Source organism: Girardinichthys multiradiatus, chromosome 9 (genome assembly GCF_021462225.1).
Source record: "Girardinichthys multiradiatus isolate DD_20200921_A chromosome 9, DD_fGirMul_XY1, whole genome shotgun sequence".
Classification (NCBI taxonomy): domain Eukaryota; kingdom Metazoa; phylum Chordata; class Actinopteri; order Cyprinodontiformes; family Goodeidae; genus Girardinichthys; species Girardinichthys multiradiatus.
The window spans coordinates 928383-956000 of record NC_061802.1 but is presented as its reverse complement, the minus strand read 5'-3'; the positions used below and the strand labels follow the sequence as shown (position 1 = coordinate 956000).

At 43.3% G+C, this 27618-nt stretch overlaps 1 protein-coding gene across 1 annotated transcript in view; it reads right to left on the bottom strand.

The window, feature by feature from the left end:
- The window catches only part of LOC124873844 (inaD-like protein), a 120722-nt gene that overhangs the window by 81427 nt on the left and 11677 nt on the right, over positions 1–27618 (bottom strand). Inside the window, exons 6-15 of the mRNA XM_047374849.1 lie at positions 26432–26597; positions 10496–10624; positions 10002–10289; positions 9817–9919; positions 8988–9076; positions 8473–8602; positions 4803–4931; positions 1768–1829; positions 1628–1684; positions 1413–1547 (exon numbers count right to left, since the gene is read on the bottom strand). Coding sequence (XP_047230805.1) covers positions 1413–1547; positions 1628–1684; positions 1768–1829; positions 4803–4931; positions 8473–8602; positions 8988–9076; positions 9817–9919; positions 10002–10289; positions 10496–10624; positions 26432–26597 — 1288 coding nt within the window. The remainder of the gene's footprint in view (positions 1–1412; positions 1548–1627; positions 1685–1767; positions 1830–4802; positions 4932–8472; positions 8603–8987; positions 9077–9816; positions 9920–10001; positions 10290–10495; positions 10625–26431; positions 26598–27618) is intronic.

Here is a 27618-nt window from a genome sequence, read left to right as displayed (position 1 = left end):
TTTGTGTTCTGTGTTTGTATGTTTTTAAAGTTAAGACAAACTTTATTTAAAGGGTGATTTTAAACAGAAGATTGATCATAACGCGCCGTCCGCGCTTATACATTTTAACCCTTTTATTAACGGTATTTTAAAGGTGTTTGATTCTGGTTCTAAGCTATCAGCTTCTTTGTTAGCTTCAACTGCTAACAGCTAAGAACACGTGCTAGCTGCTAAATTATATTTACCCAGAAAGGTTTAGTTTTCAATCCAGTAAATAATGTGTCCCTAAACATCATTTTACTAAATTTAATAACTAAGTAAACACTATTAAGCCCCATTTCTCCAGAAAGATTTGTCTATTTTCCAAAATACTCCTTAAAAATATTTCTTTAAATATTATTTTAATAAATAATATTTTATCTGATCTTGCATTGTGAATGGTTGTCTAAACGTTTGCTGATTATTGTCTAAGTTGGTTCCAAGACTAACTTAACTTCATTTCCAGATTCTTCAAGATAATCCTTGGTTCTCAAACATAAACATTGCATGGTAATGTTGCATCACTCTTTTGGTCATAATTATCAATTATCTTTAATCAACTTGTTTATATTGTACATAGTCCATTAGTCTTCATTATTCTTTAATTCTGATTGGTAGTTTAGTTGGATTGTTTTAGCAAAGTAAAGAGTTTGTTGATTGAAATATGTTTGACTTTGAGATGACTTATTTTTGTTAATAAATTCTTGTATTTTAAGAAATTGTGTGAATTTATTCCATATATGTGCAGAGTTTATGCTGTTCAATAATGTTAGAGCTCGTCTCACACCTTTCTATTTTGTCCTAATAACATCACCTTACTGGGCTGGTATTCACAGGACAATCCTTAACAGACCCAAATATTATTTGATAAAATATTAATATATTAATATTAAATATTAAATAATATTCTCAGATTCATAATCCTAACAGACGGCTCTTGTTGGTAGGCTCATTTGTACCAGGTAGACCCCTCTTTCGTTTGTGGCCCCTTCTCCAGATGGGGACGGGGGTCGGAGGAGGGGGTTGGGGTCTGGGCCAGGGTTGTTCGAGTTGTAACTGCGAACCTAACGTTGATTTTTAGGTTCACAAAAAAATGTTTGCATAAACTGCTATGATATATTAGAGATTAGTAGTTTAAAGGACTATCTAAAAACTAAAGTGTTCCCATTTCAGAACCCAGCAGTACACTAACACTAACTCCAGTATGTGTGTGATCATGAACTAGAATTGGAAACTTATTCAAAGCAGCAGACATTATCCTGATGATGTGTTCAGGTCTAAGATTCAACAAGATAAATCACTGTCAGAAGAAATTAGAATATCTTTTATTTCCTTTAGTAGGCCAGTTTCAGTGCAGATTTATTTCAACTAGAATAAGAAAAGAAGGTTTTTACCTCCAACAGTTCATCTTCAGGCCTTAAAACTCCATGTTTGTCTACAGGGCCCCCAGGGGCCACAGAAGAGATGTAGTGATGACCGTCAAACGAGTCCAACTCGACACCCAAACGCAGGATGTGGATTGGCAGCAGCTGAAGAAACACACAGTATAAGAGTGTTTGTCAGGAGCAGAAACAGAGGCTTGAATATCATTCAGATCAGGATTCTTCACCTTGGAAGATTTCTGTAGCTCTTCATCATCCTCTATGACAGGATCCAGGTTAAGCACCTGACAGAAAACACACACAACAAAACACCACCTAAGGTCAGAGTCATCTGCAGAACAAAGACTGGCTGGATTTCTGGACTCACCAGGACATGGTACTGAGGTCCCAGAGCTGCCTCCCATTTAGCTCTAAGTTCTTCATCAGAGGCTGCACAGAGACACACACAGTTACAGGATTCCAAAACAAGACCGACACACAGTTCTGTTGCCAGGAAACACATCACCAGATTTCCCATCTTGAACAGCGGTACCAATGCCTGACAGGAAGGCTGCTGGATGGTCCAACTTCTACCAACTACATCTATGTGATTTTGCTGCTTTGAGTCATTTCCACCTCTGCTGAGAAAACAGGCTGTACATCCACATACCTGGATGTAGCGTACCTTTTATCTTCTAGTCTTTATATATTTATACTTAATGTCTGCGCGCTGTGAGCGCTTGAAACTGATGGGGAATTCCTTCTTTGTGCAACAATCTAGGCCAATAAAGCTGGTTCTGATTCTGATTTAAAGGATAGTCGGTCAGTTTCATTGCAGCCCCAGTGAACTGAAAAACGTCCCACAAACTGAGAGAAATTTAAAACACTGAACTTTCTGTCAGCAGATCTTCATACTAAAGGAAACTCAGGAGGTTAAACAGTGTGGATGGGTCACAGACACTGTGTTTTGAGCAGAACCGAACCAGTAATTTACTGCTGCACTAGAATTAGGATTTTATATGTCAGTCTGAAGATGGCTGACTGTATGAGAATAAGTTAGACTGCTAGGTAAGGTTCCTACTGCCTTCTCCAGTGAAGGAAGGAGAATGAAAAGATGGACCTCCATGGTGTATAGGATCTTCTGAAGCATGGAGCAGATGGACAGAGTGAAGGACAGACAAAAGGACAGATGGACCTCCATACTGTATTAGATTTTTCCACCCCGAGACAAACAGATGGAGTAAAGGAAAAATGGATGGATGGACCTTAGTGCTGTATTAGATCTTCTCCAGCATGGAATGGATGGAGTGAAAGAAAGGTGGATGGATGTACGGACATCATTGCTGTATGGAGTGAAGGAAGAGTGGATGGAGTGTCACACAGACCTCCATGGTGCAGGAGCTCTTCTGCAGAATGGTGATCGGCGGTTTAAAATTCATGATTGCTGTAGGAAACGCTGAGCAGTAAGCAGAACATGTTGGGCTGCATTTGTTTAATGAATGAGACGAAACTCTGGAACATGAGCAGAACTGATGACTGCTCAGCAGCAGAGCGACAGTCTCTGTGTGAACATGGAAGCAGAAGGTCGGAGCTGATTTCTCTGACTGAATCTGAGGTGGAAACCACCTCTGCTGAGCTGTGCACGTTCTCAGCCGTCTCCTCACGTCCAGGTGTTTGTCAGAGCAGTTCTGCCAGCACTGCAACAACAAACTCTGATTAAATTAGCATTGCTAACCCCGGCTTTCACAGAGTAAATTAATCTGCTGCGTTTGACTGAATAAGCGGAGTAATACATCCCAGAGAGGCGGTCAGACGGCCCGGACGCTTTACATCTGTCGGCTGAGCGTACTAATGAGGAATAAAAACACAGGAATCACTCAGAGCAGAGCTGCTACAGGCTTACGCCTGCAGACAGAGGAGCTCCCAGGCAGGAGGGCTTTAACTGCCACCTTAGAACGGTTCCAGACAACAAACCAGAGCTCTGTCTCATTCTGATCAGAAGGTTCCCATTTATGGACCTAATGACATCTTATGCAACATTTTAATTAGAAAACAAATCTCTTTCAGGGAACTGTATTTGTTTAAATTAGTTGAGTGACGTTCACACAGAGACTGATCTTCAGATGGTCAGAAAGCCCTGAAAATAATTGGCAAGGTGTTAGACAATAAGGTCAGGGTTAACCTCTTTTCTCTGAACTTTCTAGTCAGCACAAATATTTCACAAATAGTTTGGCTTTGATAAAAACTACTTCAATTACTTTAAGAACTGTCTATCCCTGGTCGGTTTGTTGGGTATTTTGGTTGGTTGTCTTGTGGCTTGGGATGAATAGATTAATATTGTAAATAATATCTATATAACTGAAAATATTGTTTTTACAGCTACATGAAAGATGGAGGTTTTTCAGATTGGGTGTAAAAGTGGAAAGTTTGTCGAACAGGTAAAGTCTGATTTCACCTGAACATCTAGCCTCAGTGAAGACAAATACTAAATCAGGGCCAGGGCTTGGTGCCTCTGGCCCACAGTTGGTCCGACATATCCCTGGCAACCAGAGGCCACCCACCATGCAGGGACATGTTCCGAGCCCCACACAAACAACACCACACCAACGGGGGGAGGCCTGCCATCGAGCCCTCCCCTGCAACACCACAAGTGCCCCCCAGGTCATCCCTCCACCTCCAGTCCACACTGAACCAGCACAGGTACATGGGCTGGAACAAAAGAGGGCCATGCCACGCTAGGTAGCTGGGGTGATGGAGACCCCACTGTTTGCTAACAGCAGAGTCTCCTCCACTCTAACCCAAAAGCTCGGCTTGTCTGTGGCATATTAAAACTGAGCTGCATGGTGGGGCCAAGCAAATGGAGAGATGAGCGCTACATGGCACCTTCCTCCATGCCCCTGAGGTCATTCAGCCTCCTACACCATAAGACCCTACTGTGGTATGGTGTCTCGGAGGATGTGACTGGCACCAAGGCATCAGCACAAACCCCCCGCTGGGGACCAGCTCCCCAACTGGCTAGCGATGCCAGAGAGGAGCCCCAGTACGGTGGCCGCCCTCCAGGGAGGAGCAGTACTGGACAAGTACAGCCAATCAAGTGAACTGGGCCCACCAGCCAGGAACCCAAGAACCAGTAGTTGCACCCAGCCCCCCATCCACAATTTGCATAGAAATTGGAAATGTTATGCATATATTTTAGGCCTGTAACATTGAACAAATGATTACTTTAGATGATGAAATACCAATGAATTACTTACACTAATACACTATATTAACAAAACAGGAACACGTGTCTCTGTGACAGACGGCTGGTAACAAGGAACAACAGGATCCTGATTAAAAGATTTCAGGGACATCTCACTGTTTTAAAGGAAAATGGAAAGAAATCAGGAGTTTTATACAGGACAGGAGTCCATGTGTTCTCACCTCTGTTTAGTCGGGCAGTGTTTGGATACGATGGTTCCTGTTTCATCATCATCATGGGGCCAGACGTTGAGCAATGAGTCTTCATCTCCAGACTCCTCCTCTGAGACCCTCGAGATGACTCGCGCTCCACTGAAACACAGACAGGATGGACAAAGCTAAAAACAGAACATTTTCAGGACTTTTTGTCGGTTTTCTCTTCAGCTGATGAAGATTGTGTCTAAATCATGTAGGCAGAACATTTTTAACTGGAAATGTTTGCAGCTGAAATTATCTTTAAAGTTAAAATCCATTCACTCAAACTGTTCATCTTGTTGGTCTTAGTCCTGCAAACATCAGTAATGACTGATAAAAGGGAGCTGACCCGAACCCGGCATCCACACGTGTAAACTAGTGCCAGCCTGGTGCTCAGGTTCATAAAGACAAATCCATCATCAGACAGACCCAACGACACCTTCTCTCATCTCCCTCCGATCAGCAACACAGTCTGCAGCCTGTCTGGGTCCTCTACATTAAAACACCAAGATGAAGATCTGAGAAGGTGCTTCCACCTTTGGGTTGAGCATAAAACTAAATGAAAAATAAAATGTTCCATCTGCAGATCCTCCAGGATTCTGTTCTTCTAGGCAGGAAAAGGTTTTAGCAGATATTTACGATGTGTTTGGAGTTCAGCTTACATGCAGAAAGTCCGCAAACAGAACTGAGCTCAGAACCAAACAGCTTCACTCCTGTTCTGTGTGATAAACATCTGAACAGAACAGCATCAGAAATCTGAATTCTGTGAAATAAAAACGAACATCAAAATGAAAGAAGATGAAATAAATCATTTATTTTCAACAATATATATAGAAGATCAAACTGGACCAGATGAAGCTCAGGAGCATCAGCCAATGCAAAGTCAAAGTTCTAGAGAAATAAATGTTGCATTTTCATCTTGAACTTCCAGAACCAGTTAATGTCAGATCTGTCATTATTTCTAAGCTCCTCTGGACCTCTGCGAGTAAGCACACCTGAACCCCTCCTGACTCTGACCTCTGACCTCCTGACTGATGACTAACGGTGGCCATGAATTTAAAAGCATCTGATTTTTATGTAGATAACAGAAGCAGAGGAAGTGTTTTTAGTTTCTGTGTTTTCTCCGTAATGAAACTGAAGGACGTGTGGTGAAGATAAGAGCCGAGCCGAGCTCTTCTCCTTCTCCTCCTCCTCCTCCTCCTCCTCCTCAGCCAGTTTCTCTGTGGCCCGGAGGCCGACCGGAGCAGGCAGCCAGCCCAGTGCTGCACAGAAAAAATGACCCTGAACCCAACAAATTAATCTCTGCAGACACTGCAGAGGCAGAGAGAAGAAGAACGGTCTGAAAAGTTTGGGAAAATTACACCCAGTTGTAAACAAATTTGTCATCTTAATCTGTCTGAGAGGAAGAACCGCTAAGTCCAATAAGTTCCACTTGTCCAAGAGGAACCGTTTGAGAGGGGCGAACAGAGCTTCACAGAGGAGCACTGTTCATTCTGATGATCACATCATGGTCATTGATGACAGCAGTGGTGGATCAGGATGAAAACTGTTTCAATCAAATAATTTATGAGCTCATCACTGATCTGCATCTGGATCAGAATCCATCCAGACCAGGTCTGGTCAGATCAAATGGTTCCTCCTGGGAGATGAACTATTTCATCTCCCAGGAGGAGATGAACAAAATGATGAGACAAAGACAACAGTACGAGTCTTCTCAGAGTGGATGTCCTGTTGCTATGTTTCTGCATCCCTACCCGTAACCATGGTAACTGTAACAACCAGTACCATTCATAGAAAACATAATAAATCTAGATTTTTCTCAGATCAGAGGCGTCGATATATGGAAGCAAATCGTTACCATATTTCAAATGAAAAAGCATTTCCAGAAATGCTTTTTCATTTTAAGAATGTGGCTGCATTATTTGACCCATAAATAAAATTAGTAATCAATCATCCTATTTGTATTTTCTTCTTCATGACTGCACATTTTATGCCATAATCAAAAAGAAAACAAAGCAGACATTGCTTTTTCGTTTTCGTGGTCTGCCCTCAAAGTCCTGCCCAGAACTAGAAAATGAAAAAGCATTCCGAGCTGCGGGCGCAGAATAGTGACGTCAGCAGGGAGCTGTTCCTCAGCTCCCTGCTGACCGAGCTACCCATCTTGTTCGGTAGGGGGCGCTGTGCACGTCTGCATTGCATTACATTGCAAACATGCCGAGAAATTGATTGAATTGCAGCAGGACCGAGCTTAATTTGTGGAAGTGGCAGGAAGAACTGGTAGTTCTGGTGGCAGGAAGAACTGGTAGTTCTGGTGGCAGGAAGAACTGGTAGTTCTGGTGGCAGGAAGAACTGGTAGTTCTGGTGGCAGGAAGAACTGGTAGTTCTGGTGGCAGGCTCATGGGCTGAGACATCCAGCGTGTTTTTAAGCATTTATTTATAATTTTCTGTGAGTGACATTTCAGAATAGCCACTCTTGATCTATAATAAACCGGCTGTTTGTGCAATAAATCTTCATCATCCTTTCAACACGTCACACATCATATAGTGCTATTTATTTTCCATGTCAAGTAACTACAATCACCTTATGTTATGGGTCTAAAGCTGTTTATTAAATAATAATCAATAATGAAATCATTATTTAAAGGTAACAGGCTATAACAATAATCCCATTTGCCGATAATCAGCATCAGCTTCCACAAAAACAGCGGCAACCGCATTGGCAAGTTTTTACGGCCGGTCTGGCACCTTCTGGCATCCTCGCGGAATCCCCTGCAGCAGGCTGTGGCGGTTCCGGTGGCAGCTCCGCCACAGTCTGCCACCAGAACTACCAGTTCTTCCTGCCACCAGAACTACCAGTTCTTCCTGCCACCAGAACTACCAGTTCTTCCTGCCACTGCCACAAATTGAGCTCGGCCCTGCTGCAATGCAATCAACTTCTCGGCACGTTTGCAATGTAATGCAATGCAGACGTCCACAGCGCCCCCTACCGAACAAGATGGGTAGCTCGGTCAGCAGGGAGCTGAGGAAGAGCGGCTGCTGACGTCACTCTTCTGCGCCCGCAGCTCGGAATGTTTTTTCGTTTTCGAGTTCTGGGCAGTACTTTGCGGGCAGATCACGAAAACGAAAAAGCAATGTCTGCTTTGTTTTCTTTTTGATTATGGCATAAAATGTGCAGTCATGAAGAAGAAAATGCAAATAGGATGATTGATTACTAATTTTATTTATGGGTCAAACAATGCAGCCACATTCTTAAAATGAAAAAGTATTTCTGAAAATGCTTTTTCATTTGAAATATGGTAACGATTTGCTTCCATATCGACATACAATGACATTCATCATTGTAAGAGTTGACCTTCGCTCGGATTGTGATCTTAAGGTCAAACACTGAAATCACTGATTCTTCTCTATTCATTAAATGCATCAGAACTAAGAGTTCCCACCTTTTTCAGTCTACAAACGCATCGCCGGCATCTTCTTCAATGCACTCTGCTTTGAGTTCAGTAAAAATCACATGAAAGGTTGAAGAACAGCTAACATGGAGCTAATCTTGTTATTCCTTTTTTTCTGTAGGATTCAGATCCATCACCTCTATAAAAAGAACCTTCAGAACCACAGATTTCCTCATGCGAATCAACCTTCTCTCCATCTGTCTCCCTACCTTTATCCAGGGATCTCTCCAGGCCCCTGGCTTTCTTTCGGACCAGAGTCAGAACCACAGTCTGACCCGTCTGCTTCATCACTTCCAGAACCTCCTGGTTGGTCAGACCATGGAGACTGATGTCATCCAGCTGGTCAGGGGAGACAAGATGGAGAAGAATGAAGACATGGAAAACATTTAATAAAATCCACATTCAGATGTTCTGGTCTCCTTAAAATAGCTGCAGCATCAACAGAACTTAACCGTTACATATTAACACCTTCAGACACTTCATTCTAACAATCCAATGAGGACAATCACCACAAACATCTTCTCTAATCTGTTTTATCTTTAAACTGTCACAGAGATCCCAAATGGAGCAGCAGTTTTCTCTGTATTTCACAGGATTTCTTTCCAAAAGTCAGAATCCTTGTACTGAAAGAATGAAAAGGTGTGAATGAACACATTAAATGGACGTGGTTCTGGGTGAGTGGTATCAATCTGTGTCAGAGCTACAGAAACAATCAGGAACTCACAGCAAGGAGTCGGTCATGGACCCGGATGTTTCCGCTCTGGTCCGCGGCACTGCCAGGAACCACGTGTTTCACAAACACACCCACTGCATCTAAGACAGGAACACCACAGCAGTCATCGTTTATATGAATTTATTCATTTTATTTAAATAAACATCTCTCACCAGTTTGCCAGTTTTTACACAGATTTATCCAAACAATCAATCTACTGGTCCCCAGACACAGTCCAGTGACCGGTTCCTCAGACTCTCAGTACCACGTCTCTAATAGTGCAGCATAGGCCGGCCAATATTGTCTCTTTAATAAATATTTTAACAGAAATCATGCAAGCTGATTATGTTTTTTTGTGTAAACTGCTGTAATAGTTGATTTACGGAATATTGTAAAAACAGCTTTCTGACTCCAAAAATGTTTTATTCTATGGGGTTCAATAAAATAAATCATTATCACAGTGTAAAAAAACAACAGTCCATGAATGCACCATGAGCCATGCAGCCAGCAGAAGAACGTCTTAGAGGCTGCAGCGGAGAAACCTCTGGCGGTGTTAGAGGTTACTACAGAGGAATGTCTATCCACTTTACAGGTTAAAGCTCAACATTGAGCTGAATAGAGGACCTTAATCTATGTCGTCTTATCTCCGTTTGTTTCAGCTTAGTTTAAATTACCCTAGCTTAATTATTTTAGGCTGAAATTATTCTGTTGAGCCCACATTATCTGTACTTATCTTGGTTTATCCTTGCTAAGATTATTAAATCTCAGTGTGGGTGGAGTTTGTCTGTCCTCTGCATCATGTGATTTCCTGTGAGTGAGCTTTAGACTCCGCCCTCCCTACCTTGGCTCATCAGCGGGTTGAAGCCGATGATGGAAATGCCAAGGCTCTGGCCGTCCTTCTTGGTGAGAGAAACCTCGTGGATCTCGTATCCCTCCAGATTGGGCTGAAACGATAAACCAGAATTCTGAATAGACCTGGTCAAACAGAATCATGTCGTTACAACGACAATACAAATTGACACCAACCGTCTTGCTGAGCCGATGCTGGGGCGGGACTACAGGAGGCCCAGAAGGTAAAGATGTTATGGGGGCGGAGTCAGGAAGTGGCGGAGGTAATTTAGCAATGGGGGCGGAGTCAGGAGGCAGTGGTCCATCCAGGGCGGCTGACTTTTGTCCTCGGAGGTCCCTGGCGATCAGCATGGTCACGTGACTGCCGCAGGCCTGCAGCACCTTGACAACCTGGTCGCTGGTGAGGCCGACAGTGGGAGTCGACCCAATGCGGAGGATGTGGTCACCTGTGCGGAGGCGGCCGTCCTGATTGGTCAAAGCGAGTTGACCCAATCAAAAAACAAGCGGATACAAAATTACTTCATGTTTTCTTAAGAAAACGTTTTAACTTTAACTTTTCTGAAATTATGTTTTAGTTTCAAGCCAGGAAGTTTCAATTAAATAATTTATGAGTTAGGAAGAGAAATTAAAAGAAAGCTGTAGCACAAATTCCCCAGCTGACTGTGACTTACCCTGTCCGCTACGCTGTTCGGGATCAGCGTTCGGACCACCACTCCACTCTTCTTCCCGCCCACGATTCCAAAGCCCAGACCAGATCCATCGTTGGAAAGCTCGATCTCCTCCACATGACCCCACTGACCCTGCAGCACAAAAACAAATAGCTGCAGACATCAGCAGAGGATCCACAACATGACCGAGGTTATCCTATTGTAGATATTAACTCAGGATTTCATCAGCACTATTCTAACATTACTCATATAAATCCAGGAATATGAACTCATATCTGCTGGATTTTTTAAAGATATTTATTGACTGGTTGGGTAATTATGGCTGAAACTAAGGAGAAAAGAAACAGATGAAGGAGCAAACCTTGAGGTAAGGTGCCACACCTTTGACCTTAACAAAAATTAATTTTATCCTGACTGATAAATCAACTTCACCCAGTGTGTCTTATGTTTAATGCCATCCACCCATGTCTATACCAACTTGTCCTTGGAGGGTCGCAGGACGTTTGGTACCCATCTCCAGCAGTTATTGGCTGAGAGGCGGGTCCACCCAGGACAGATCACCAGTCCATCACAGGGCAACACAGAGACACACAGGACATACAGCCATGGAGATTAACACTCATAAATAAGGGCAACTTACAGGTTACTGTTGACCTAACAGTCACGTTTTTGGACTGTGGGAGAAAGCCGGAGTACCCAGAGAAAATCCACGCATGCACAGAGAGAACATGCAAACTCCATGTAGAAACACCCCCGGCCAGGATGTGAACATAAGACCCTCTTGCTGCAAAGCAACCAACTGAGCCACTGTGCAACCAAGATGTTTAAAATGACTCACCAATTTAAATTCCTAAAAGCGGACAAAAAAATAAGGATATTTAACAGGGTTTAAAATTATAGCGAAAATCATGACATTGTGATATTTATTCTACAGTGATGGTGGTACTGTTGGACCATTTGTACGCCGCTATGCCTTCCGGCGTCATCGGCCATTTTGTACCCCAGGATAGTCTGCTACAACAACTCCCACCATGAATCGCGGCTGATAGGAAGGGGGCGTCGCAGCTCTGATGTCACAGTGGACTATATAGTGATGTGAGGTCTCTCTAATCCTCGCTTTCACGCTGGAAACCGGACCGGTATCTGGTAACTGAAGCGCATGACTCTGGAGAAGAAAATCTCACGTGGACTTTTGTTCATTCCCCCCTGTTGGCCAACAAGAAGAGAAATTCACGAAAGAAGTTCCTGGCATAGGAAGGCCAGAAACTTCACTTTACCGATCGAAGACGTGAATTCAACACGTGACAAAAAACCCCACGGTGGTTTCAAGGAGACGGAATTGTTATCCTTGTTTTTGTTCCAGTCGACTGTTGATGGTCCGTCGTATTGTTCCTTTGTGCCAAAGGAGGCCAAGGACGACGCCGACCGCTTCTTGGAGTTAAATGCGGAGGCACAGCAACTCCCCCCCTCTCTTTCCTTCCCTACCTCTGCTCCAGAGAATACTGAGACATGGCTGTAGGATCATATCCCCGACTCCAGCGTCTCTCTGCCGGTCTTTTTAACCATACGAGCAGACACAGATTTAAAGAGGAGCAGCAAATGTAAAGGAGGTGGACTAGCAGTACTTGTGAACAACAGATGGTGTAATCCAGGACATGTTACTGTGAAGTGTCATCTCTGCAGTCCAGATATTGAACTGTTGGCAGTAAGTTTTCGTCCATATTATTTACCCAGAGAGTTCACCAGTGTTATTTTGGTAACAGTTTACGTTCCACCTTCCGCTGTTGCCGACACTGCATGTGATGCCATCAGCTCAGTTGTTGCTAAGCTACAGACACAAAACCCCAATGCTTTTGTGGCAATTTCTGGTGATTTTAACCATGCTTCACTCTCTGCTACACTTCCAACGTTTCAACAGTTTGTCAGCTGCTCTACCAGAGAAAACAAAACATTGGATTTGTTTTATGCAAATGTCAAGGACTCATACATCTCTACAGCAAGACCTCCGCTAGGCAAATCAGATCACAATCTTGTTTTTCTCTGCTCGAAATATACAGGTCCTTCTCAAAATATTAGCATATTGTGATAAAGTTCATTATTTTCCATAATGTCATGATGAAAATTTAACATTCATATATTTTAGATTCATTGCACACTAACTGAAATATTTCAGGTCTTTTATTGTCTTAATACGGATGATTTTGGCATACAGCTCATGAAAACCCAAAATTCCTATCTCACAAAATTAACATATCATTAAAAGGGTCTCTAAACGAGCTATGAACCTAATCATCTGAATCAACGAGTTAACTCTAAACACCTGCAAAAGATTCCTGAGGCCTTTAAAACTCCCAGCCTGGTTCATCACTCAAAACCCCAATCATGGGTAAGACTGCCGACCTGACTGCTGTCCAGAAGGCCACTATTGACACCCTCAAGCAAGAGGGTAAGACACAGAAAGAAATTTCTGAACGAATAGGCTGTTCCCAGAGTGCTGTATCAAGGCACCTCAGTGGGAAGTCTGTGGGAAGGAAAAAGTGTGGCAGAAAACGCTGCAAAACGAGAAGAGGTGACCGGACCCTGAGGAAGATTGTGGAGAAGGGCCGATTCCAGACCTTGGGGGACCTGCGGAAGCAGTGGACTGAGTCTGGAGTAGAAACATCCAGAGCCACCGTGCACAGGCGTGTGCAGGAAATGGGCTACAGGTGCCGCATTCCCCAGGTCAAGCCACTTTTGGACCAGAAACAGCGGCAGAAGCGCCTGACCTGGGCTACAGAGAAGCAGCACTGGACTGTTGCTCAGTGGTCCAAAGTACTTTTTTCAGATGAAAGCAAATTCTGCATGTCATTCGGAAATCAAGGTGCCAGAGTCTGGAGGAAGACTGGGGAGAAGGAAATGCCAAAATGCCAGAAGTCCAGTGTCAAGTACCCACAGTCAGTGATGGTCTGGGGTGCCGTGTCAGCTGCTGGTGTTGGTCCACTGTGTTTTATCAAGGGCAGGGTCAATGCAGCTAGCTATCAGGAGATTTTGGAGCACTTCATGCTTCCATCTGCTGAAAAGCTTTATGAAGATGAAGATTTCATTTTTCAGCACGACCTGGCACCTGCTCACAGTGCTAAAACCACTGGTAAATGGTTTACTGACCATGGTATCACTGTGCTCAATTGGCCTGCCAACTCTCCTGGCCTGAACCCCATAGAGAATCTGTGGGATATTGTGAAGAGAACGTTGAGAGACTCAAGACCCAACACTCTGGATGAGCTAAAGGCCGCTATCGAAGCATCCTGGGCCTCCATAAGACCTCAGCAGTTCCACAGGCTGATTGCCTCCATGCCACGCCGCATTGAAGCAGTCATTTCTGCCAAAGGATTCCCGACCAAGTATTGAGTGCATAACTGTACATGATTATTTGAAGGTTGACGTTTTTTGTATTAAAAACACTTTTCTTTTATTGGTCGGATGAAATATGCTAATTTTGTGAGATAGGAATTTTGGGTTTTCATGAGCTGTATGCCAAAATCATCCGTATTAAGACAATAAAAGACCTGAAATATTTCAGTTAGTGTGCAATGAATCTAAAATATATGAATGTTAAATTTTCATCATTACATTATGGAAAATAATGAACTTTATCACAATATGCTAATATTTTGAGAAGGACCTGTAAGCCCCTTGTTCAGAGGCAACCTGTAATAAAGAGGACTGTGAGAAAATGGTCACAGGAAGCTGAAGAAGCTCTGCAAGGTTGCTTTGAGGCTACAGACTGGGACGCACTGTGCCAGCCACATGGAGAAGACATCAATGCCATGACTGAGTGTGTAACCGACTATATAAACTTCTGTGTGGATAACATCATCCCCACCAGAACCGTGAGATGCTTCCCCAATAACAAACCTTGGATCACCAGTGACCTGAAGGACCTGCTTAACAAGAAAAAAAGAGCCTTCAGAGAGGGAGACAGAGAATTATTGAGGAGTTTACAGAAGCAACTTAAAGTCAAGATAAGAGACAGCAAGGAGGTGTATAAGAAGAAGCTGGAGAGCAAGCTCCAGCAAAACAATATCAGAGATGTGTGGACAGGGATGAAGAAGATCACAGGCTTCAAGCAGAAGGATGATCAGACTGATGGAGGTCTGGACAGAGCCAATGAACTGAACACATTCTTCAATAGGTTCAGTTCAGAAACAAGCTTTGCATCCTCCTCTCCTGCTCACAGCCAAACAGACATCTCACCCTCCTTTGACCCACAGGACCCACAGCTGTCCAGTAAGACCTCAAATGTTTTATCTTCCACCTCAGCCCTAGACCCTTCTTCTTCTACATGTTTGCCTTCAACCATATCAGAAGATGCTGATGCTTCCTTTGCTTCCCCCTTCCACCTGTGTGTCTCAAGAAGTCAGGTGAAGATGCAACTGGAGAGACTGAATCGGAATAAGGCTGCAGGTCCAGATCATGTCAGCCCTAGAGTCCTGAAGGTCTGTGCAGAGCAGCTCTGTGGGATTCTGCAGCACCTCTTCAACCTTAGCCTGGCCCAGAAGAAGGTTCCGGTGTTGTGGAAGACCTCCTGTCTTGTTCCGGTACCAAAGAAAACTCAAGGTGGTCGTTATGTTGGAGAGGAGAGGCGTCGTCTGCTTCAGACCAAACAGATTTACAAACCTGCTCCTCCAGGAACCTCCTGAACTCAAAAGTTCTTTACTTGATCCAAAAAAATAACCTGTTGCCCTGACATCTCACATCATGAAGGTCCTAGAGAGACTCCTGTTGGCCCACCTGAGTAAGCAAACAGTAAACCATCAGGACCTCCTTCAGTTAGCTTATCGCTGTGGAGTTGGAGTTGAAGATGCCATCATACACCTGCTTCAACAAACCCACTGTCATCTGGACAAAGCCAGCAGCACTGTGAGGATCATGTTCTTTGGTTTCTCCAGAACATTTAATACAATCCAACCTGATTTGCTTTGTCAGAAACTCCAGAAGACTCAGGTGGAGGCCTCAACAATCTCCTGGATCAAAGACTACCTGACAAACAGACCACAGTTTGTAAGACTGAAGGGTTGTGAGTCTAACCAGGTAGTCAGCAGCACAGGAGCACCACAGGGGACGGTACTCTCACCATTCCTTTTCACTCTGTACACCTCAGACTTCCAGTACAAGACAGACTCCTGTCATCTGCAGAAATACTCGGATGATTCTGCAGTCGTGGGGTGGATCAGAGATGGAGAAGAAGCTGAGTACAGGAAGGTGGTGGACCTCTTTGTGGCATGGTGTGGAAACAATCATCTCATCTTGAATGTGACTAAAACAAAGGAGATGATTGTAGATTTTAAGAGAAACAGGAATAAGTCAAAAACTATTTCTATCATGGGAGAAGAAGTGGAGGTGGTGGAGGAGTATAAATACCTCGGTGTTCACCTGGACAACAGACTAGAGTGGAGATGCAACTGTGAAGCCATCTACAAGAAGGGACAGAGCAGACTGTACTTCTTGAGGAAGCTTAGGTCCTTCAGTGTTTGCAGCAAGATGCTGCATATCTTCTATAAGTCTGTTGTGGAAAGTCTGATCTCTTCTACCATCATCTGCTGGGGAAGCAGCATCAGAATCAGGGACTTAAAAAAGCTCAACAAGCTGATAAAGAAGGCTGGTTCTGTTCTGGGGACTCCTCTGGAACCTCTGGAGATCATTGTGGAAAGACGGATCCTTCATAAAATGAAGAACATTATGGAGAACCCTGAGCATCCTCTTCATGAGACTGTCCTACAACAACAGAGTGTCTTCAGTCAGAGGCTTCTTCAGATCTGCTATAAGATGGAGAGCTACAGGAGATCCTTCCTGCCCACAGCCATCAGCATCTACAACGACTCTTTGAAGAAACCTTCATAATATGAGCTACAACAACATTTAATTTCCCTTTGGGATTAATAAAGAATTTTTGAATTGAAGTTGTGTTTTACTGTGTGAAAACCTGAGCGCAGGTGCACTGTAAAATTGGACTACTAGAATCTCATGGTGGAAACCCACCATTTATTTTGTCTTCACCCTCGTGTTTTCACTGGTTGCCGCCGAAAAGTTTATAACCCTGTGTGTGCACTAAGCTTACAACGTTGGGGGTTTTATGACTGGAGCCTGGTGGAGTCCGCTCCCAAAGCTCCGTTCAACACCATATTTCTTCTTATTTTGCCATAACTGATGGTTTGATTTTCATACACACTCAATGCTGTTTTATCTTGTTTAGTTATTATTTTACCCCTTTTGTGTAGAACTTTGCATGCTTGATTAGGTGAAGATTATTTAATCAGAATAGCGAGGTGCATCAGGGCTGTTGATTTAATAAATATTCACGTAGATAAAGAGAAAGCATTTGTGTTTATTTTGAGCAAGAATGATTTGTCTGTCAAAATAAGGTCAAAGTTCCCCAACGTTTCGGTGAAACGGTTGATTAAACAGTGACATCTAGTAATAGTTATCAATTATTACTGATAATTCAATAATTGTAATTATCAAGGGCCTTGAGCCATAACTACAACACCAGAAGACATCTCTGACCTCAATTGGTAAGTAAAGATTTTTGGTTAAGAAATTAATGTTTCTCAAATTATGATTGTAAATTATAATTCTAGATAAATATTAATTAATCAATAATCATAATCCTTACAGTACCGATTTTGATAAACCCATTTTTCCTCCCATCATGGGATCCATATTTCCCAGTGCCTTTCACTGGGGGACAGTCCTGGAGGACAGTGAAAGTCTGTCCAAGAGGCCAGGTACATTATTGGTAACCAAGGTTTAAAAGATAGTATAGAGCTACTCTGTAATTGCAGCATTGCATATAATGACACTGTGATTCTGTGACCAAATATTTATACAGATCCATTTAAAATTAAAACAGAACATCACACCCATTAAGACCCAACAACACCAAACAAAGTAATAAAACAGAACATCTAATGGTGGCGACCACCCATGACTGCATAGCTGGTCTTAACAAGCTGCTTCAGTTGTAATCTAAGTTCAGTTTTAGATCTGCAGGTAAGAAGGTCTACATGTTGATCCCTCAACGGTAATCATCTTCAGATTTACCTCATTACTCTTAATCAAAAATCTGGTCACCATCCTCTAATAGAACTCCAATACCAAGACAGCTGTTCTGTCCTGATCCAGTGTCCTGACCAGCTACATACAAAACTGGAGCTGCACAATGTTTCAGCTGTAATCTCTATGTGTTAAACATTAACAGACTGCTTGGATGAAATACTCAGTTGCATATTATTACTGCGCTCAGTGCTGGCTGTGATATCCCAGACCTCTGGATCATTTCACAGAATCATGTTGTTCCTGAAAGTGTCTTCAGGCAGAGAGTTCTTTAACTGTTGATGATGTTAAACACAGATCTGTCAGCCAATTAACGCTGGTAAGAGCCGGTTACTAGGAAACCCAGACTGGTTCACACCTGGAACTGAACAGGGATGACGTGGCCCCTGCGAGTCGGTCTCTCCAATACTGGACCCAGTTCAGCACATAGATCCAAGAGCAATGCTTTATGGAGTCTAAATCAGCATATTAGCCAGTCATCATCATGGACCAGGAGACCTTGGTGACCCCTCCTAATTTTCCATCTCCAAGGTCTTCCAGCAGCTCCAATGCATCCATCATGCAGCATTATGCTCCAGTGTCTCCACGGTGTTTAGATGTTTACAGCAGTAAACATCTAAACACCTTCTGGGTTGATCTGTGGTCCTGATCACCCTGGAGATCATCAGGGAGAGGAATGAGATGGTGAGAAAACTTTGATGAGATGTTTTGAGGACTTTCATGTCAGATTAAAATTGGTTTAGTCCTTTATTCATTTATGTGAAAGTCCTGATGTATAGTTCTGGTTCACCAGCGCCAGCATAAATAACTCTGTGGTTCTGAATGTTTATGATGACGTAGATCTATGATTACATTTTGATACGGAGAGAAACTGAATGTTTGACAGGAATCATGATGCAGTGTGGATTCAGTTCCCCACCTCTCCATCTGAGTCGCCAGTTTCTCCTGTCTCTAAAACGAGCGTACCCATGGGTCAGAGTTCACGTGAGGGACCGCACAGTCTCCTGTCAGGTTGGTTTTTATAAATCAGAACCTTTACATGGAAAGTGACGTACGTCAGTTTCAGGCCCTGTTTTGTTGCGTACGCCACGTTCAACTGTGACTCCAGATGTTTATTTTGGAAGCTGAAATGCTAAACTCAGGGATGGTGGTGTGGATATGGTGATAAAGGGAAAGATAGAGAAGAGTCAGGAAAATGGAGGTTAATCATAATCAATTTGGTCAATGTAATGTTCAGCAATAACATCCAAGTTACATCCTGAAATCCTGCAGCGATATGTAAAACCGTGTCATCAGCATACAAGGAAAACCTGCACCAGGACAGGAATGTGCCAAATCATTTATATACATACTCAAAGAAGTGAACCAAGAACTGAGCTGTGCGCTGCAGAGTAGTTTGACTCTGTTACGGCCATACGCCTTGTGGGCTGGGTTAGCGTGTTGCGGTGTGTCTGCCCTTCTGCCACTCCTCTGTGCAGGTTGCTGTGGATCTGGAGCACAGGGTATATAAGCTGTCTGTTTTCTCCTTCAAGCAGAGAGAAGGGGTTTCTTTCTCTGCTGGTCTTCTCCATGCTACCTGATGCACGTGAGTGAGCTGCTGGGCCTCGATCGTTTGATATTATCCTGATTGTCGGTTTCCTTGAATAAATGTTTATTTTCTGCACTTTTACCTATGGCATTGTGTCCCGTTTTTGTTATGGACCTGAGGCAGCCATAACATTCTCACAACCTACAGCCCATCCAGAAACCTCTCCAGCATCTCATGTTCTTTGGAAAATGTGTTGAAGCCAGGCGAGTGGGAGCAGGGCAACAGCTCCACAAGAGTTGATGAAAAGCCATAAATCCAGGAGTGGTTGGGACCTCAGATAAGGTGAGGGCGATCCTTGATGAGAGACATGTCAGCTCATCACTCCAGCTGCTCAGGTTTTCAAAAAGTTACTGATTGGCTGATGGATTTAAGGTGAAACGTCTCCTGGTGCAAAGTTGCCGGACTGAGAAAGCTACCACTGAATAAGTGACAGTACGACTCTAAGAGCAGCAGTTCTACACATCAGAACCAGGCCGCGATGACACATTTGATTATTAAAGAGTAAATATTCTGGCTGCTGTGTTTAACTGTGACACCTGACAGCAAGCTGATTGGTCTGCTGGTTGGCTGTACCTGAGCAGCAGCTGGTCATTTGTCTCGAGGTGAAACAGTGTTTAAAGTGGAGCTCAGCAGGTAATTACAGCTGCTGCAGACGCCTGTAAACACACACTCCCGTCTGTCTGACTATTTGTTGTGAGGACATTGCATTGACTCTCATTGACTTCCATTCATTTTCAACCCTTTCTATGGCTTAACCCTGACCCTACCAGAACATTCCTGACCCTGACCTTAATTCAATTCACATCTTAGTCGTAAACCTAACCCCTAGCAAAATAGCTAAGGAGGACCATGAAAATGTCCTCACTTTACAACTAAATGGTCCTTATTCAGCCGCACACACAGGAACACACACCCGGCTGCTTTCATGAAGAGCCCATGGTTTCCTATCAGAACCCTGATCTGATACAGCAGCTCTGCCTCCGTCGAATGAAACAAACCTTCCTTCAGCTGATTCCAACACAGAAGAAACAACTTCCCATCTGATGAACTGGAACCCCAGGGGAGGAGCTGGATGCTTTGCTTCCCAACAGAAGTTCACAGTTTTCCCAGGATGGGATCCATTACATCAACATAGGACTAAAGGGAATGGTTCTGAGCCCTCAGTCACCTCAGCAGCTTTCCAGGTCAGAGATCATCTAACAAGAACTCAAGATGACCAGATAAAGCCACCTTAAATCCAAACAGAGTTTGAGGAGATGACAGCAGTTTGGATACAAACTGTTCATGGTCCACTGCTAGGTACTCAGGTCTGAGCCCAAACCATCACCCCTCCACCACCGTGCTGACAGTCGGTATGAGGCATTTGCACTGATCTGCTGAGTTTGGTTTTCTCCAAACATGGAGCTGTGCATCTCAACCAGCATTGTTCAAGAAGTCTTGTCCTTCATCCAGATGGAGCTTTGCAAACCCAGGTCCTACCGCCCTGTTGGTAAACATCACAACAGATTCACTCAGAGCAGATGTGCTCCCTGCTGACCCGAGGTGTCCCTCTGACACAAACAGAAAACAAGCAGCTGCAGAAACGAATCAGAAGCCTAAATCTGGACCAGCATGCAGGAGATTTCAGAGCTCCTCAGAGGGAGAGGTGCTGATGCAGGATATTTGATCTCCATAGATCTCCTGATCTGAACCAAAGAAGATGATGTCCGTTTACACGAAGAACAGGTTCTACAAGATCCTGACAGACACAGTCTAACCTCCTGAACAGTCTGCAGAGTGTGTGGAGCAGATTCAAAGGATGAAAGTTGATACTTAATGATTCCTGCACACGTTTAACCCAGCGCTGTGAGCAGAGCTGAGCTACTGGACTGGGTCCAACAGAGGACCAGAAATAGATGGGAGAACATGGACATTTAAATCAGCAGGAGAAAGGATCTGGAGTCAGATGGGAGCAGAACCGGATTGTTAATGGGTGCCGCAGATCACAGGTTTCCCTCAGCCATAATGATTTGGGTCATTATCACGCAGAATTACACTGTCCCTCTTGTTTGGTTTCCTCCTTCTCCTCCTCCTGTGGGCCAGCTGGATCCGGGCCACATTCTGCATACAGGGCCCCTGACCCTCCTACTGTTGTTTTATTCATGTCCCGTTCAGATTGAGGTCATGTTTAATGGATGCTGTGGGCCGGAAAACACAACTCTGTCCCGAAGGTTTACAGCGGCGCTCCAGCAGCCGCTTCAAGTGTGTCCGATCCACCGGGCCGCCACAGCCGATCCGTTGCTTCTGCTCCCATCTTACGGTGCCAACAGCTGTAAAATAGTCTCCCATAAAGGAAGCCATTAATCTGTGACTGTCAGATGATTTTACTGCTTCTGTCTATTTAGTGGATATTATCCCAGCATGGAGTGGGATGGGCCAGGTTTTGGATTCATTTATAGTCGTTTTAAAAACAGAGAACAGAACCCTAAAGAAGCCTTAAAATAAATGAACCTGAGCCAAAAGTTGGTTGTAAACTCCTCCTCAGTCACAGTCCATTAAAAACTTCACCAACTCTGTGGTGTCAGAACCAAACAATGTCATCACGCTGATAACACAGTCCGGTTCCAGGTCCTGGTGCAGACCCGGTCTGCAGTGTTCATCAGCGTCTCTGTGGAGAACCATCGATGTTCTCAGGGATCATCTTCATCAGATCAAACATACAGAGAAAATCAGAAACCTGCTTTCATTGTCCTGCAACATAATAATTATTTAGTGAGATTAGATGAAGTTTCAGTTCAGCCAGTCAGTTTAGCGTTCATTCGCTGCTAATTATGGAACCGATGAACAAAACATATTCACCTCCATATTCAACATATTCAGGGACCAAACGTCTCATGAACTCAAGAGAAGATCAAGTGTTACATTAAAACTTTTAACCATTTTAAACACCTAGAAGTTGCTCAATGGTTTTGAACTGAGCCCCTCATTCTTTCTTGATGTTTTAGCAGAACCTGTTGTTCACCAGAACAGAACTCCACTCTGTGGATCTGCTCCCACGAAGCTGTACTCACTAACTGGTCTGAGAACAGGCTGACCTTTGCTGCTTCAATCTGACATCAACAAAGAACCCAATTTGACACAGTGACAACCTGCTTCCATTTCATTGTGTTCAACATATATAAAATACCAAAGCTGGCAAAGTTGAACAGAAAACAGGAAATTAGCTCCAACAGGTGATTCCAGACAGCTGTTATCTGAAAACAGATAATTCAGAAGATGATGAGCTAAAGGATGAGGCTCAGGTCTTTCAGAGAATGTTTAGGCCAGACGATTTTTTATTTGTTCTCCACTTGTTCTGTTTATTTGACAGACAACACAACACACCAAGCAAGACATTTCTACCAATCATCAGGTGAAAAAGCCTAAGCTTCAGAACACCCAGAGAACCCATTTTAGGCCAGGCAGCTCCTCTTTTAGGGTCTGGTTTCAGAGCAAGACTGGAAGGGTAGATTTGGAGCCTGCTGCTATTTAAGGGTTAGGGTTCTGACATAGAACACCACCAAGCTGAGTTTCTGATCCATAACTGGGTTGCAATGCAGCCGATGTCCAATGTAAAACATATAAGCTTTCAGGGTGCCTGGAGAACTGTTGATCCGGACAGCTTCAACATATTACAGGAATCCAAGATAAAAGCTGAGCCACTCAAGACCTGATCAGAAGATCTAGAATAAATCCTACATTCATCGATCGCGCCTCTTCTCAGGCTAAACACAGATTGTCAGGAGCACCACTGTGAGCAGAACGCTAACCTCATTTCCTAAGAGGTCAGGAAAAGGATGCGGGTCAATGTCAGCAGCCTCACAGCTCCTCACAAACAGGAGGTCTCACTCTGATGAGATGCAGAGGTGTGGTCTCAAAGTGACCTGCAGTGATGGGGGTGACTTGGACTGATGTTTCAACAAAGCTGATTTTAGCAAACACTTGGATCTTCTGCTGGTGCTTCAGGGTCAGAACTTCAAACTGTTTCATCCAGAACCATAAACCTGAGGAATAAACACGGTCCAGGTTTTATGGTCTAGTTCAGTGTTTTACAACCCTGGTCCTCAAGGCATGCTTCTCTGCTTTAACACACCTAAATCAGGTGATTGGTGTTCAGCTAAAGCCTGGTAATCAGCCAGGCGTGCTGAACCAGGAGAACATCTAAAACAAGCAGGGCTCGAGGTCCAGGGTGGAAAAACACTAGTCTAAAGCACCGATGTCCTCTAACTGAGACCTCAGAGCTTGAGGGTCACTTGTTGCTTATGTGTTTTAAGATTAAAGTAGAAATGATAAGAAAAAAGTAGAGAAAGTATCAACAAGAAATCTGCTCCAGCCATTCTTTGTGTAAATAAGCTCCTGACTTTATTACATCTTTCAACTTCTGAAGAAATTCTCTTTTAGCAAACAAACATCCAGTGAACAAACACTGCACTTCCAGCATTCTGCCTTTTCTCCAACATCTTATTTCCATCCTTTTGTCCAAGTGACCCTAATACTCCGTAAGGATCAGAGAAATTTTACCTAAAAATATCTTGGTGCTTCTTTAAAACATTATTTTAGGATAAATCAGCTGCTTCCCAACAACAATTACAATAACAATTCAGATTTAAGGATTCAAATTCTGTGAAATCTCTCTGCATCCAAACTAATCAGAGTTCTGATCCTAAACCACTGAGTCTAGAACCCTCCATCCACAGTCTATACCCACTTATCTTTGCAGGTGTCTATGTCCAGCAGGCATTGGGCGAGAGGTGGTTTACACCCTGGACCAGTCTCCAGTCTAGGTCTCCAGGACAACCAACCACACACACACTGGTACTGAAGGATCACTTAGAGAACCAAATTTACCGTTTTGGACAGTGGGAGGAAGCAGGAGTACCCTGAGAGAACCTACCAAGCGTTTTCCCGTCATTAAAATGCCAGGGTGCCATGCCCCCACCGGTCTCCGTTGTCGTGTAGACGGGAAAACTGGAATCTTTCGTATGGGGAAGCCCTGGCTCATGATAGTAAGACTGAAATCAGTAGAAATTCATGCGCACGCACACAACATATCGGTTGCCAACCAGTTTAAAACCACAGAAGAAGAGCTCAACAATAACAATTGCAGGTTGCAGAGTACTTCCTGCTGCTGACTCTCCAACAAACTGCCCATTTTCTCCCCCGTTTTCTAAGCAGGAAGTGGTTGATTTTCATGAAAGTACCGCCAACTAGTGGTGTGGCGGCAGAATTACATCGTTTTCATGTTTCAGCTAATGTCGTGTGCGCGGAGCTCGTAATGAAAACGTTGTTATGTAGACATATTAACAGAAATGAAGGGGGAAAAAAATCACAGGTGTTTTTCATCCAATCAAAGTATTTCTTGTAAATACTGCATTTTATTTGATGAAAAACAGCCAATCACAACAAGCCAATCAAAATCCAGCAACAAGCGGCAGAAATGACAAAACGGCCGGATTTAAGGGAACGGAATGAATTAAACTCTTGAATATTCAGTTAAACAAATATGCCTTTGTACTTTATGCAGCTTAGGTCATATTTCTACATTTGTTGAGCTACTACGTGACGTGTGAAAAACGCTTTTGTGTTATTTTCAGGATTTTCTTTTATTCCAGCTCCTGAGATGTTTCTACCACAGCAGCATCTCTACTGAATCCAGAATAAATATTTCCTTATTTGACTTTAGATTTATGGAGGAAGACCCAGATGAAAACACAGACATTATGGCATCTGAAGAATATTTTTTTCAAAATTCCTGAATTTTCATCTAGTTTTAAATATGTAACTAAAAGAGTGCAGTCCATATTTATTCACACCCTTTACAACAGTAAATAGAAAAGCCTTTACTGAGTTTTTGGCAATGAAACATTTCTTATAACTGCTGAAAAGCCTTAGGATGTTTCTGATATTTTTGACAATTTATTTGCAAAGTGCACAAAGTCTTCAGAGTTTTGAAGGCCTGCTGACCATCACCTCCATCTTTAACTCTTTCCACAGATTCTCTGTCTCATCCAAGTCTGGAGTCAGTGTGGGATGATTTCTCCCAGAAGAAAAATGTCAATAAAACATTGCTTTCAGTCTAAACTTGCCAGAGATGATAATGTTCTCTGTGGTTATTGTAAAAACAGAAGATGAGCTGAGATTTTAACTGCTGCTGAACAGAAACCAAACATTCCTGGTTAGAGCAGTTTTCCCTTTCATAAAACAGATGAGAACGTTCGGAATCACCTCATCCAGACCGATAATAAAGATCAGACGCAGAGTCTCTGAGACTGATAAAAATCTCATTACAGATTTAGTGAGATGGTCTTCACACACAGACACTGTTCAAATGAAGGCCCAGCAGAGACTGTACTTCCTGAAGTAACTCAAGAAGTTCAACCTTCCCCAGGAGCTGCTGGTCATCTTCTCCACTGCCATCATTCAGTCTGTCCTGTCTTCATCCATCTCAGTGTGGTTTGGTTCATCCACAAAACAGGACAGGTCCAGACTGCAACGAATAATCAGGTCTGCAGGGAGAATAATCAGAGCTGACCTTCCCTCCATCCAGGACTTATACAGGTCAAGGGTCAAGAAAAGAGCTGCTAAAATCTCTGCAGACCCCACACACCCTGCACATAAACTGTTTAGGCTTTGACCTTCAGGTGGCGCTACAGAGACAGTTTCTTCCCCCAGACTGTTTCTCTACTGAACTCCTGACAGTCAGAGATCCAGAACAACACCATGCATGATTGGACTGATCTCACATTATATTCTATTGGAAAGTCACTGTTTATATGTACATTTAAAAAGATGTTCTTTATTATTGAGAGCAAAGTGGACCGGAGTCAAATTCCTTGTTTGTCTGAACAAATTTGGCAATAAAGCTGATTCTGATAGAAACAGATCAATACATAGATACAGAATAAAGAAGGGATTATTATTAGTAGTGATAATATTATTCATAGGAATGTTCAGTGAAATATACAGAAATGAATTAAAGCAAAACGGTTTTATTTCTGTTATTAAAAATCATGTCTAGCTGGAAATGTTCCTTCAAACAGTCAAAATGACCCTAAATGTTCCTGGGAAAGAGTTTCACGTGTCCAAACATGCTGATCTTGTACCAGCTGGATCTGGTTCCCAGGATGTGGGTCAGAAAAACCCACATTAAAGGAGAGCAAAAACTGAGGGAATCCCACCACATGAGCAGCAATCGCAGCAGAAAACCTGTTAGAACTCTGGAGAAGCTCCTGCAGTCTTACCGTGCTGATTGGACCTCCTTCAGAGTGGGGATCCCGGGCCACCACCAGCTCCACTGTGTGTCCAGGATGCTGCAGGAGGCTCAGAGCCTGCTGATGGCTCATCCCCGGCTCCAGAGGGCTGCCGTTTATCACCAAGATCTGATCCCGTTCCTGGAGACGCCCATCCCTGCAACAGAACTCTTTCAGAACATCCGTCTAAGCCAGAAGAACTCAACAAATATAATAGAAGCTTAAAAGTCTGACTCGTCCTGAATGCTGAGAATCCCACCAGCAGAGAGGATTCCTATGATGAACAGGGAGGGTAGAACTTCCAGACCTCAGGTCTTCATCACGTTTCAGACAGGAGACATTTTTTTGGGTCCAATCTGGCTACAATTTATAAGTCTGATCCAAACCCATGTTCAGAACCGAGAAGGCCTTCCGGATGAGAGGAGAAACCTCTTGATGAAACAAGAGAAGTCCAGCTGCTTTCTGATAGGATCCTCAGAGCAGATAACGTCATCAGAGCCTGGCTGAGACTCGAAGAGATACTTCTAGACCTGACAGAACATCCTCTGGGATCGGTGTGACAGGAAGTTTAGTGTCCTGGTTCTACAGTCCACACAACCACAGCATCACCGAGCTGCTCTTTGGTCACTGGCTCAGCTTGTAGAAATCTGAAGATATTGGTTAACTTCTTGTCTCGGACACATTCCACTGGAAAGACGCTTTCTGAGGAGCAGCAGGAGGAACTGCTGGCTTAGGAACACCTCAGAGTCTGGAGGTTGATAGGTTGGGTCAGTCTCATTGGGTTGGGTTGGGTTGGGTTGGGTACGGTTGGGCAGCTATTAACATTAATCAGGATTAATTGATAAGTTATGAGCAAAATTCAGTAATGATTCCAACGTTGTTTTGTGGACGTACTCTAAAAGTTCTTCTATATGAACAAAAGTATAAAAACATTTAGTTTGCAAACAATTTAACCAGATAAGAAGCTGATTAACTGTAATATTCTAAATTAAAAGACATTTATTGTGGTTTAACAGTGAATCAGATAATTAAATAAACAGGAACCACAGCAGAAGATGAAGGACCAAGTCTGAACATGGAGATATGTTCCAGTCTCTGATATTCAGTCTGAGTTCATGTGTTCACTTCCTGCTGATGAACGTGTGTTTAACACATGAATGGCAGAGAGATTTTTTATT